Genomic DNA, 13,799 nt, shown 5'->3' on the forward strand with positions numbered 1-13,799 from the left:
TGAACAACACTTCTCCGTCAAAATCAAGCCATTGGTTTTCGATCAAAATTTTTCATTTTGTGGAAGTTTTGGTTTTGCATTTTCCCTCAGTACTTGAACAGGTGTACTCAGGGAACTTAAAGAACTGTAAGTAGATTTCTGTTGTGTCTGTGATTGCAAGGGACTTCTGTTTTTTTCAGCTTTATCACTTGCTGCACATCTCTCAGAAATTTAATTCTGTGTTTTCCATGCATTGTAGTCTTTCTTTCTGGGATACAAATACTAAAAAGTTATGTTCTGCATGTCCATTTACTTGTTATTTTGAAGGGTGTATCATCCTGTGAAGTGAGGAACAGTCCAGACACATGAGTTGTGAAATTTATGGACTTCCCTTCTGAGGTTAGGAGGACCAGTGTGACTTATCCTGGTTGTTCACCAAAACAGCAAAATATGCTGTAAATTTCCTGAGCTAGTTTCTTGCCATCTATCCCACACAATTAAAATGGAAGTATAATTTTTATGGTTTTGTGTTTCCTGTCATTAGACATTCTATAAACATAAATATATTCATGCTGCATCAATGGAATCAATGTCAGTTGCAGCATTAAACTGCTTTTAGTGAGCAATTTTACAAGGATGAAATACTTAAAATTGTCAAAACTAATATGTAAGAATATTTATGTAGAATTCATAGTTTAAAATATTTTGTGTTATGTTTTCTCTTCTGTTTTCTCCTGTTTTCTTTTTCGCCTTCTAGAGAACTTAGATCTGTGTCTTTAGGACACTGTCTAACAAGATAAGCTCTGATAGTAAACCAATGGCAAGAAAATCAGCACAACTGTCACTTGCTGTTAAATTTGGTACATTCATGGAGTAGCCAGTAGGAATTTTATTTCTCACATTAAAAGTAACCCTTACAGATTATGCTTGCCTGAGGAAAATAAAGCGATGAAAGCTTCTGAAACAAAGATATATTCATTCTCTCTGTTGATTTTTCTGTAAAGTTTTGCTCTTTGTAATTATTTTTTTATCCTGCTATGCCGAAACATAAGTTATACAGCAAACCTTTCAGTGCCTCAGAAAAATAAAAATCTGTATCATCTTCCAATAGAGAAAACAGCATATATGGAAACAAAGTTTAAGGTTTGGTGTTTCTTAGTTTTAAAGGTTTTTTTTGTTCCTTTAGTAGTGATGAATGTATTCACACTGATAGGAGTTCTTTCTTATCTGTAGTGTAAAGCAAGCTGACAGGGCCTGTATCCATTCAGCTATCCATTTTTTTGTGCCAAGTAGGTGCCAAAGGAGGATTTTTATCCCTGCCACAATTAGAGGTATTTCAGGAAAATGGCCTATGTGATCACTGAATGAGTACAGATTTCAGTAACACTTTTGGATGGCAGAGCTTTTTTTTGCTCCTTGTCTCTTCTCTGAAATAATAATTTGTAGTTTTAAAAGTTTTAATTCAAGTTTTCCAGCTGGGTCAGTGCTGTTGAAACTTCTGCTGTACACTAAGTAGGCAGGAGAATGTGGTCCACAAGCCAGAGGAGGTGTACATCACAATTTGTCCTGTCAGCACATGAGAGCTGCAGTTGCTGCCAGCAAGGTGCCAGTGCTGAGTACCTATGCAGCACTTGTGTGCCTGTGTGCAGGTTTGGGGGAACCCATGGCATGAGCTGCATCTCTATGAATACACTCGTGTTTGAGGGGATAGAGGGCGTAGGAATGTCCTGTAGGCTCGTACTGTGGTAAGGATTAGGGAAGAAAAGTATTTGGGTAGGGGTGTGGGCAGGTGGGAGATACACAAGTTGGGGTTATTGCAACATCTCAGAAGATGAGAGCATCAGTTTGAGAGTAGGGAAAGGCTGGGCACAGTGAGAGGCAATGGAGTATTGGAATAGGAAGCAAGGAGAGGAATGGCTTGCATGGCTAAGCAGAACTGGCATTGAACGTGGCACTGTCAGAACTGAGCAGTCATTCTGGGAATCTGGATGCTCCATTGCTTGAACTGAAATAATTTGTTAGTAATCCTGCTGCTAACAGTGGAGCCCATACTGGGATAGCAAGTTTGACACTGTGCTCACTGGGATATCTTTGATCCTGATCTTAAAAATAGGATTCTGTGTGCTCCCTAGGTTCATCCTGCTAGTCACAGAGGTGTTTATGGATCTGTCCTGACAGAGCCTGTAAGTGAAAGTTTCTGGTTGCTTGGACAGGCTGATTGTGTTAGTAAAGACAGAAATATAAAGGTTTCCATTTTTTTTAGTGTGTTAGACCAGCTCAATAAGTTATTATAATAAGTCAATTGTTCAGAGCTAAACGCTTTACCCTACATTTTCTGTAGTGATGTATGAGATCAGCTAGCAATAGCAGGATGGCACTGCTGTTAGAGCTTGTGCCTTTTAAAGGAATAGCCCAACTGTATGTTAATTTTAACTGAATTGTAATACAATTTCTTTTGAATTCAAAATGTCAAGAGTACAGTTTATCTGGAATTTCTAAAGCTGCCTTTATATCCATTTGAAATATGACATTGTAAATAAATTTTGGAAAGAACAATAAAAGTTTCAGACATCTTGGAACAAGCCTCAAATGTTCCAGTTAAAGCAATGGCATGAACAAAGACATTATTCAACTTCCTTCTTGCTCTTTTCTTTCATTCAGTATTTTAGCAGATGATGATAATATCTCATGAATTTGGCAGGTTAGCAGAGCTAGATGGTTTCAGACCTACTTGCAAAGTCTGTAGTAGAAATTCTCTTGCAGGAAACACCTGCCCAGTTGTTCCCTATAGTTCACACTGAAGGAGCAGCAAAATGCTTTTCACCAAAATAGAGCTGGGGAAAATTACTTTATGAGTGTGCTTTAAACTTATTGAGTTCTGTTGGTCAGTAGCATTACCCCCGAACCTAAAAAAAGTGTGGACTAGCAAGTATGGACAAAGCTGATGTTCAAACTTATTATGTTTTGGTATTTTTTTATGTTGTGGTATTTTTTGGTATTTTGTGTTTTCATATTTTATTTTTTGTTATGTTATGTTATGTTTTGGTATTTTTTCATGTAATAGTATTTTTTTATGTATTCCTTTGTTATTGATGGGACATCTTTATTCCTATTCTTGCTTGATGTTTCTTTTCTTGCTTATCTGTAGTGTCAAGTGGATTATAAAGACAAATTCATAGCGTGGAGCATACTGAGAGTGATGTCTTACGAAATGCACCTTCTTCTGCTTAGATCTTATAATTTCCTTATTCTAATTTCAACTGCTCAAAGACAAAAGTCCTACCAGGAGAATTATTATTCCTGTTTCAAGTTCTTTTAATATTTTAGTACCGGGAAACCACTCTTTACCGTTTTTTTGATCACTATCAGCAAGAGTTCTGTGAATACCTGTTTGAGAACTTGTGTTATAATAGGTCATCATGCACCTACCCTTATAAACATCCCCCTTTTTCATGCATGTTGTTCCATCCTTGCTGTTTTCACCTCTTACCCATCTCTGTGCACATCTTTCTTCACCCCCTCTGTATCCTCCCCTACTCTCCAAACCGTTTACCCATCTTTCTTCACACAAAGGGCTTTGAACTTTTACCAAGCTGCTGATAATTCCCCAGTGACTGAAGCTGTTAATCAAAAATGAACACAAAAGATTTTAGTGGGGCATTTCCCACAATAGAAGTCAGTCCTCCTATTAACCTCACATAAGCAGCTGTAGAAGACAATGCTGGATTTTTTCCAGGATGCTGTTATTTCTTGTACCCTGCTTGATACTCCATCTTTCAATTCATTAATTTAGTAATGGGTGGCTAGAAAATCATTTATATTTTCTGCTTAGGAGAAAGAAAGTTTTGGGGGGTTTTGTTTGGTGGTTTTGTTTACTTGTTTGTTTGGTTGTTTTTTTTTTTTTTGTTCTTTTATTCACCCTGCTGTCTTTGGGCAGTAAAGATTGTCCATTGTGTAGTTCAGCCTGACTTGTCTTTTAGCTGATGAGTAAGAGCACTGGGAATAACTGTACTGTTCCTTTTCCTCCTCCTTGCGAGTTTTTAAAAATAATGTTCTAAGGAGAATTACTTCAGTTTCTGACTAGTGGCTCAGCCTATTACAATAAAATGATCCTGCTTTTTGTCAGCTACCTGACCTTCAGATGCCTGCCAGCAGAATCCAGAAGTGGAAGGAGCTCTGGCTGGTTTCAGACTGTTTAGTCGCACAATCAGCAGTGTCAAGCCCGCTAGGCTGATCTGCCCGCTGCTTTTGGACCACAATGCAGTATCAAAACACACTTGGTTCTTGTTTAGAAGAATTATTTTCTGTCAGTGTGATAACTGATAGCTGCAGGCAAAGCTTCCCGCTTTCTGCAGGAATGTTTATGGATGGCAAAAGGGCCAACTCTCTGGTTTGACTTTCTTCACTTCGTCCCTCTGCTGTGTTCTCTTCAGTATCTAACATGCAAATGGTTGAGCAAATCTGATTCAGCTAGTCACAAGCATCTGTACATAAAAATTAAACTAATAATGCCATCAGTTACAGGGAAGTCTTCTTCTGATTTTGTAGGCAAGCTGAACATTCAGGATTTCTCTCTTATGCAAAGCTGCAAGTCTTGACTCTGCAATGGAGTCTTCCTGCTTACAGTTCACTGGAATGTGTTTTTCCCTGGTGTGGCAACTGATTTTTTTCAGGTAGTTGTCAACACACAGACGATGATAGATGTCGTGGTGAGAAAAGGAATTTGTATTTCTTCTTGTTCCAAATAAGTGACATGACTTTTCCAATGAAACTGGGAATACATGTGTTTGTGGCATCTGTGTGATTATTTAATATCTTGGAAGTTTTGAGTTGATACCTGTAGGTGACACAAATACCACAATTTGTCAGGCTGCTACCCTTTGTTGGGGGATTTGATTTCCAATATGCTTGGTGTGATCTGACTCTACTTCTCCTTGAGCTGTTAACCAGGGTTTGAGTGAACACTGAAAATGTGTTTTGTGCAGTGACTACTTCTGTTCTCTTTCCGACTGTCCTGATGGGTATCACATTATTTGTCCCAGTTATTTACCGTCTGTCCCCTTTTAAGGCTATGGTTGAATGGCAGGAATAAATAGAGCATATCTGATCCCCTGTGATAGTTATTGCCGTCAGTGTAAACCATTCTTCTGCCATTGTCCCTCTTTACAAAATGCATTGAAACAGTCATGTTCTTCACGACAGTACTTTGGCATGCTTTAATTTCAGCATTATTAGTCACTGCCCATATATGATACGAGTGTTGGTGGATGGAGTGGGAGGAAGAAGAAAGATATTTAAAACAAATTATGGCTTCCTCCGCTGGTGTGCATTGCTATGTCTGACCAAGAAGCCTATGACTTAACTATTCCTTCTGCGTTTTAGTATGTTGTTTGCCTTAAGGCACACTTAGTTATTCAGTTTGAATTTCTAATATTATTTTTAAAAGTCTTAGAAATGCAAAAGGAATTGAAGGCTTTTGGCAGTGTAAATGGTGAGATACAGAGGCAAGAGATACTAGTGTAATTAACAGTTCAATGTATTCATTAGCTCACAGAATCTTAAATAATATTCTCATGCTGTTTTCCATAACTGAGAGAAGAAAATTATATTATAATGTAAAGGTTTTTACAAGCAATTATTTTTATTTTCTTATTGCAATAAATGATTAGGCTAAAACTTGGGGGAGGGAAGGAGCAAGGATGAGGATGTGCAGCATGGCGGGAGGGTCAGAAAAAACCCATCCTTACTAAGGTTCTCTGTTACTTAATCTTTGTTATCATAAAGAAAACTAATTATGCATACAATAACAGGATTTTCAACTTAAGCAGTGTTTAAATCGGAGAATTTATGCTTTTCATTTAGGGTATGGACAGTTCTTTAAACAGGCTTTAAAGGGTTAGATGAACAGAACTAAATTTGTGGAGTATATGAACTGCAGCCCACACTGCGTGTCCAGTGTAGAGCAAATCCACACAATGGGCAATTATTTACTCCAGCACTTTCAGCCTGCCTAACAGTCTGCATTTCAGTTTGTCATTATATCCTGAATGTGTTCACTTCATACTGTGGTATTTGAAATCTGCCCTGTGGGTTTCATTAAACTTTCTGTAGTGGTGTTACGCATCCTACTTGTTGGTTTCATTCTTGCTTGGTGAAGATGATCTTCCCTATCCGTATGTCTGGCCATTGTTTCCACAACCAGTTCAGTGCAGCTTCCTCAGCACAAACTGCTCTCCCTTCTCCCACTGTCCAGGACAGGGTGACTTCTGATGTTTGCTTAGCTTTATTGTTTCTTTCCCATTATCGTCGAACTCTCATGGTAATACTGGCACTTTTACTGACGTTATAGAGCAGGATGTGATGTCGTAGAGAAGGGGACAGGGCTACCCAAATTTTCTCAATTGCAGGGAGGAGCTGCCCAGGTGTGCTGAGGGGCCTGTACTCAGGAAGAGAAACAGGGAATCCTCCACAGTGAGTAACCCCGCTTTCAAGTGCACACAGTTTCCTTCATAGCCGTGTCCAGTACAGTGTAGTATCCTCTCCTGTCCTTTCCAGTTTGCCCTTTGGAATGTTCCCAGTTTGGTTCTCTTTTCTCTTTATTTTGGTGGATTCTCATTTTACCTTGTACTTTGTCTTCTTTCTGAAGGTTAAAGTTTCCATTTTTGTCTCTTCACACCATTAATCTTTTCTCATCCTAGTCTTAATCTTTATACGCATTGTCATTTTTCCAATGTGTCATTGTTGTTCTGTCACTAATACATCATATCATTTCTCTTCCCTTGTGTACAATGGCCCTTTTCCCAGCTCTGTGCAGTTTCTTCAGTCCTTGCTCATTGCTGTACATTTACTCTTTCCAACCTTCTCTTCTTTCTCCTTTCAAATCACCTTTTGGTTTTCCTTTCCTAATGGGTCCCTTTTGAATCTCGCCTACTGATGTACACGAGATAAGCTCAGTTCAGCTCCCTGACCTTTCTAGTGCAACTTTCATCTATACCTTTTCCTTTGTGGAACTGAAAGATAAAAAACTCATCTGTAACAAAGAATTGGAGGATTTGGTAAACTGGCTGTGAAAGAGAACCGGCAGGAAATCAGAACTAAAATGGCAGAAAAGGGCTGAGCTGGTCAAGCTGCAGTGAGTAGGCAGTCTTTGGCTTTAGGTGAGCTGCTGAATTACCGCCCTGGCCAGCACCCTTCACAGTTTGACTTGTGTGATATGATGTGGTGGTGTCTCTAGTTCAAGTATGCAGGTATCCACACAGTAGTAGCTGCTTTCACAATTGCCATTATTTGGTAGTAACTACTACAGAGAAGCTCAGGATGATTTGAATTAGACCAAACTGATTTCATAGTTATAGAGGGTATAAAAGCAAGTTCTGACTGAGATATATTGGCAAGATGCTCTGGGAAACTTGATTGCTGTGGCCTGTGCCACACCTTTTACTGCTGATTGAAGGGTTTTGTTTTCCAGGGCTATCAGTCTGGCATTTTACAGGAGCAAAAGAGTGGCTGTTTGTTCAACAGCATAAAACTGATGGGGACAAAAAGGAAGTGGAAAATCAGAAAAATTCTTACAAGATGGTTCTATCTGTAAAGAGGACTGAATTACTTTGGGCTGAATTGGAAAAGGCAAAGGAGTGGAAAACTGAGCTGAACTGGAAAAATATGCTGCACTCTGTCATGTAGCATCTTGTGTGCTGTGACTGTTCTGACTATTTCATTTTTCATTGTTTTTAGAATTAAAAGGCATTTTAAAATTGAAACCCCACTGTGTCAATTCTTACAGTAGCTTCTGGTCTACAAATGGAAGGTTTTAGCCAATTTTTTTTCTGAGGTCATGGCAAAGCTAAGTGTAGAATAGTCAAATGACCTCAAAGAATTCTAAAGTAAGAAAAATCAAAGAAAGTGCTAGTGGGTATTTTTTTTCCCTTTTGACTCTTGTGTTTTATGTATTTCCCCTCATGCCTGAAAGAAAATCTGTTGCTGTGTCATAAAATCAGTTGTGTGTTCCAACTCATTTATTTGTAACCTGGTAAGAGTTTTCCCAGGCAGAGGTAACAGATGATGCACAAAAGCAGCAAGTAAATCTTTTTCTTGCTGAAGTTTCCTGGGTTGTATCTGTCCTTCCAACAGACAGAGGACTCCAGTCTCAACACTGTCATTCCCTGCCTTTTACAAATGACTGCATAAAAACTGCATGATCACATAACCTTTCTGATTCACAGGACAGCTGTGTCTTGTCACTTACATTTGTTATTTCTTTTTAGGCGTTGGAAAAGTATCCCAACTCACCAATGACTGCAAAACAAATACTGGAAGTCATTCAGAAAGAAGGGTTAAAAGAAACAAGGTCAGTGTTTATATGTTTTGAATTTCTGCTATCTCTGTGAAAATGATCTAGGAATGGTGTATAATCTTTACACAACTTCAAGTGCTGGCTTAATTAATTTCCGGTGTCAAAGTGGGAAATACAGTTGATGGGTATTGATTGTTAGTTCAGGGCTTTTAAAAGGGTTAGTGTCTGTCTTAACTTTTTATGTTACCAAAGGAGTCTGGGCCAGCTCCAGTCCAATGGCCTGTCTTTAGAAAGATAGTGCAATTTCCTCAGACAGCCCAGTGCTGCATCTCATGTTTGCTTAAGGACTGAAGCTCATCAGCTGGGTTACCTCTGCCACTGTGTGCATGGAGAAAGGGCAAGATGAAACTTGGTGCACTTTACACTTGGGTTTATGGTGTGGCACTTGAATCACTGTTAGGACCTTGCCTGTGGTAGCAGAGATTGTGCTGATAAAGGTCTGGGAATGGAAGGAGAGGGGGGTTTGGATGCTGGGAGCCAGCCTGTGTCTGCAGAGAGTGGATATAGTAATAGTGATACAGCAACTCAACTTGCTTGATAACAGCATACTTTGAGTGTAGATTCAAGTGATAATAATTATCCTTTTAGAGGATAGATCTGTTATCCAGAGAGTGTGGAAATCAATGAGTTGTCTTCCATTGCTGCCTGGTTCAGATGTACATGCAGCTTTTTATTCTCAAAGGTGACTGTCTACTTGCTAGGCCCTCTAGTGACCTTCAAGTGAAAATTTGGGCAGAAAGTGAAAATAAGGAAAAACTGGTTGGCTGGTGGAGGTGTCCTACAAGATACAATTGCCTCTTCTTCAAATATTATAGTAAATGTTTCCAGTTCAATAAATTAATACTTGTTGCTGTCTCAAATCACAAGGAGATACGTGCTTCTATTTTAATTATACTCTTCCAGTGTGGAACCTAAGGTTCAGAACAAGAGAACTTAAAAGTCCATATAAAGGTGAACCAGAAGTAACCATGGGATATATTTTTACTGAATTCACTGTTGTTCCTAGGAAACAGAACAGAACACAATCTGTGTGACTGTTTGCACAGCATAACCATGCACTTCATTGTTGGCAGCCTCATAACAAGCTCGTAATAGCTATATTTTGATAAAATTGCAAAAGAGATGGTATGGAAAGTGAAATTGAATTTGCCACCTTTTACAGATTTAAAGTGCTTTAGTTCCTGTTGAGAAATTGCTTTATTTGGCAATGATTCCAGGGAAGAAAGGAGATGAAAACTTTAGAAAATGAATGTCCAAACGTGGTATACTGCAATGATTTGCATACAACAACAACAAAAATGCAAGAAATCACAGTTTTGAAAATCTGTTCTATTAAGATACTGTTGTCACAGCAGTGAATGAATTGCTTTCTTCTTATGTCTTGTGATATGAAGCAGTTGCATGGGAGAGGCTCTAACACCTGCTAATATAATTTCTTTGTAATGAAAAAAATTCTTGTTTTCATGATCACTGCATGAATAAAATTTTGAGTGGACAACCTATGGAAAGGAATGAAAGCAATGTTTTATATTTTAAACATAGAAAAAGTCAAAGCCCTTTTTAATTGCTGCAGAATGAGTAGTAAGAGAAGGATTCCTTTAAAGAGGTTCCAAACTAGATAATCTTTCATTTCTTCAGTTACTGAGAAACTGAAAATTGCAGAGAAATAGGAAAGAAATTCAGATTTGTTCTGATTTTTATTCATAGTACATGCAGGTATATGTGACAACACACTAGATTGCAGGATACTGTATGTGGTTGTGAGTTCTGGAAAACTCAGAAGGATAAAATTCAATGTTCTTTATACTTGAAACATTTTAATCCTAAAGTCCTTAACCTAAGTATTCTAAATTCTGCAATTGTAAAATGAGAAAATGTTGATTCTCTATTGATTGCTAAGTATTTTAATTTTCATTTAACTTCTGATTTCATGTAAAATTTGCATTTCTGCTTCATTTTAATATTGATTAGGTACAAACTTTCAGAGTTACCTGGGTACCTAACTCATTATAGGAGCCAATAACAAGTTTGACTTCATACACAGATTTGTTGATTGGGCCTCAGCATGTCACTAATGTTTGGTTTTCACAGTACTTGAATTTAGAGTCTCCTGTCCACTTCGTCCCGCTCTGCAATTTCTTTCAGTACCTTCCTGCCAGTTGGTGCCTTTGCTGCTGCTAAAGATGGTCTTTGCTGGTCTCTCTGCTGCAGCCAGCTAAGATGAGCAAAGGATGTAAATTTATGGTGTGCAGTCACCTGGCCATAAGCAGCAGAATGGCACTAGCATATTTTATTCTGTATTGATTTGTGTATTCTTCCAAGTCTGAACTTGAGCCAGGAATATGTTACTACTCTAATACACTTTACTTATTCCTTTATACTGATTATCATTGTCAGTAGAACCTTGGCAATTACTACATTAAGTTCTTAAGAAACTCTCCTCTCTACTCTTCCATTTATAGATGAATGAGGTTAATTGTCTTAGTCATTTTTCATATATATTGTAGCATTAATTAATCTAAAGCTTTTTACTGTGATAGTAAATCTGAAAGACTAATGTATGATTTTCAGCCATCTCATTGTCATTATGTGTAATCTTTAAAAAGACACTGTCAGACTATTCAGCCTCTTTTTTGCCAGGAAGGCATCAAGTTGCACATTTATTTTTGTATTACTCATATAATTAAATACAAAAGGATTAAATAATTACAAAGCAGATATATGTTAGAAAATAAACCAAAAAGCTCTACTGATATACCCTGTGAGAGGTTATGCACCTACCTCGTTCTTTACATCTTGGGGAAGAAACAACTCATTTTTGTTTCTTTAATATCTTTCCTGTTATGCTTGTTGGTTGTAAAATGGTCAGTAGGCAGGCTGATCTTCTGCTACCTAGAAGGAGTAAAAACTTTTAAGACAAACCTTTCAGGGATGTAGAAAATATATGGCTTTCTTCTGTGGGAGGGAGAAGTATTTACTTAACTTTCATGCCTGTGCTGATGGTGAACAATGTCAGGCCAACAGACTTGGACACTGAAATCTCTTTACTAGGAAAACAGACAGCAGCACACTTAGGAGCACAATGCTCTGTATTTTCTGTACTGAAAGCATTTCCCTATCCTGCTGTAAATTTCTGGGCTCACCACCTGCTGTCTGTATACCCTAATACGAGCTTTTGCTGATTTTGCTAGTGTGACACAGACTAGTAGTCAGAGAATGATCCACTCTCTCGCCTCAGTGCTCCTTTTCCCCTTGCTGCTGCCTTGCTAGTTGCTCTCCATCTTGCATTTATTTTGTTGCTTGTTCTTGTTAAGCTCTAAAATTTCCCCTACTGAATTGTGTTTAGGTTTTCTGCAGACTGTTTCTCAAATTCAGTAAAATTGCTTTAACAATGTACTCCTGTCATCCAGCATGCACACAGCTTTTCCAAGCTTTAGTGGCATCTGCTTATTAGAACTTGTTTTCTTTGGAAGCATTATATTTCTTTTTTTGCTTATGGAAGTCCATGGGAAACCAAAACTTACTAAGTTGAGCTACATGGTACCTACTGCTACTTCTCTAGCTATAGAATCTGCTGCTATGTCACAAAGAATGTTTTGATAGATTTGAAGTAAATTGTTCTTGAGGCCTATGTATTAGTCAACTTATTATTGCTTATTATGGCTAAATACTTCCAAATGATTTTTATTCCAAATTTTGTGGGAATTGAAATTGTTTCTGCATCCCTACTTCTTTGGACCTGTCTTTTAAATTTTTTTAAAGCTAATCACTGAGTGTTTTCCATTCTTTTGGAATCACTGATATTCTCTACAAATTCTCGAAAATTATTATTGATAATTCTGAGGCTGATCCATTCAGCTTTAATTATCTATGGTGAATTTCAGCACATTTAACTGATGTGAGAATACCTAATTTATTTAATTGTCATCTAATCAATTTTCCCATGTTTGTTCCTGGTGTTGGTTTTAGCAGCTGTCTAATCATATACACATTTCTGATTAGGCATTAGAACTCCTGTGCTTGGACGGTAAGTGCTCAGTGCCAGCCCCTTCTTGAAAGAGCAAGTCAGTTTCCTTTCTGCTGGTGTGCTTACAGAAATTTCTTTGTGCATGTTGTGTGGGTGAGTTTGAAGTTTAATTTCCTGAAGCCCTTTTTCTTCTTTTTGTTTTCTCTTGTTTTCCTAAAAATGAAGAATCATCCTTTCATGAATGCTCAGTGTTTTAGCTGCTTTTTCCCCATGGGTTCAAGTCAAGCTAGTACAGTCCCAGAAACTTGCCCGATGCTTTTCTGACCCTTTCTTTTCTCTTGGTTTTGTCCTTTTCTGTCATTACCTGGAAATTGCCTGCAGAACTAGCAGAAGTAAGCTATCTGTTTGTTGCATTTTCTTTGGAGCACTGCATCTTTGTGAGGAATAGGACCACTTGAAGGCCACTTAAAATTATCAGGGAGATAAAAATAAGACAGAAGCTGGTATGACTTAGTTATTTGGATTAAGGAAGAGAGGATTAAATATAGGCATAGTAAACCTTCAGCTGCACAAAAGAAAGGAAAAGAATGAAGGGGTTATCCTGAATGTCTGCTATGGACAGAACAAGAAATAAGGTCTTTAAATTGGAGTAAGAGAAGATGCCAATTAGAAAGTACAAAGTAGTTTTTTGTTGGTTTTTTTTTTTTTTTAACAGGAATTATTAATTCCTGTCATGAACCATGGAAGAGATGTGAAAGATTGGTAGGTCTCACCACAACCCAGTGTAGCAATGTGTCTGTCAGAAGTTAGGTAGATTTTATTGATCCTGCCTTGAACTAGGGAAATTAACTAGTATATCCCTTGATCCGTGTTTTTCTATTAATTTTTCTAGAACAGTTTTCAGTACTTGGGCCATACACATTGTTTTAGTCCTAGGGGAGAATATCCAGCCAAGCTCTGATAAATGTTTGATGCTAATAACCCTAGATTATGTCTTGGCTTTCTGTAGTTCCCTTTCTCCTGTGCAGGGTGAGGCTGGGAAATGGACTTGTCTGGATAAGATTAAAGCCAAAGATTCTCAGTACAAGTTAAAAGCCAGCAAACTTTCAAAATGGGACAAGCTGCTTAATTTCTTGGAGTACAACTTCAGCCCACAGCTATGCTAGCTATTTGCTTTCCTCCTCCATTAAACTCAGGACTGTGAATGCTGGAATGGGATAATTCCATAGTGTGTTTGCTATGTGTTTACAGCTGGAGTAATTGACTTCTGTATGGTCAACTAACTTGACCATGACATTATTCTGTTCAGGTAATTCATAGAAGAGTTTTTTAAAAGTTGCTTTGTCTCACTCTATTTTCCATAGGAAATAGGAATCTCAAACTTCATTCTCTCGACGTTTCTTTGTTGATCCTTATTTCAACTATGGGAATCAGAGCATCAGTCGTATCTCCTCTTCTTTCTCTCTTTTTTCCTCTGCATATTTTGCCTTTTGCTTTGCA

At 37.9% G+C, this 13,799-nt stretch overlaps 1 protein-coding gene across 1 annotated transcript in view; it reads left to right on the plus strand.

The window, feature by feature from the left end:
* The window catches only part of ASXL3 (ASXL transcriptional regulator 3), a 128,860-nt gene that overhangs the window by 17,969 nt on the left and 97,092 nt on the right, over positions 1 to 13,799 (plus strand). Inside the window, exons 2-3 of the mRNA XM_064706041.1 lie at positions 8,244 to 8,326; positions 9,069 to 9,071. Coding sequence (XP_064562111.1) covers positions 8,244 to 8,326; positions 9,069 to 9,071 — 86 coding nt within the window. The remainder of the gene's footprint in view (positions 1 to 8,243; positions 8,327 to 9,068; positions 9,072 to 13,799) is intronic.

The sequence above is a fragment of the Zonotrichia leucophrys genome, chromosome 2 (genome assembly GCF_028769735.1).
Source record: "Zonotrichia leucophrys gambelii isolate GWCS_2022_RI chromosome 2, RI_Zleu_2.0, whole genome shotgun sequence".
In the NCBI taxonomy this organism is placed as follows: Eukaryota; Metazoa; Chordata; class Aves; order Passeriformes; family Passerellidae; genus Zonotrichia; species Zonotrichia leucophrys.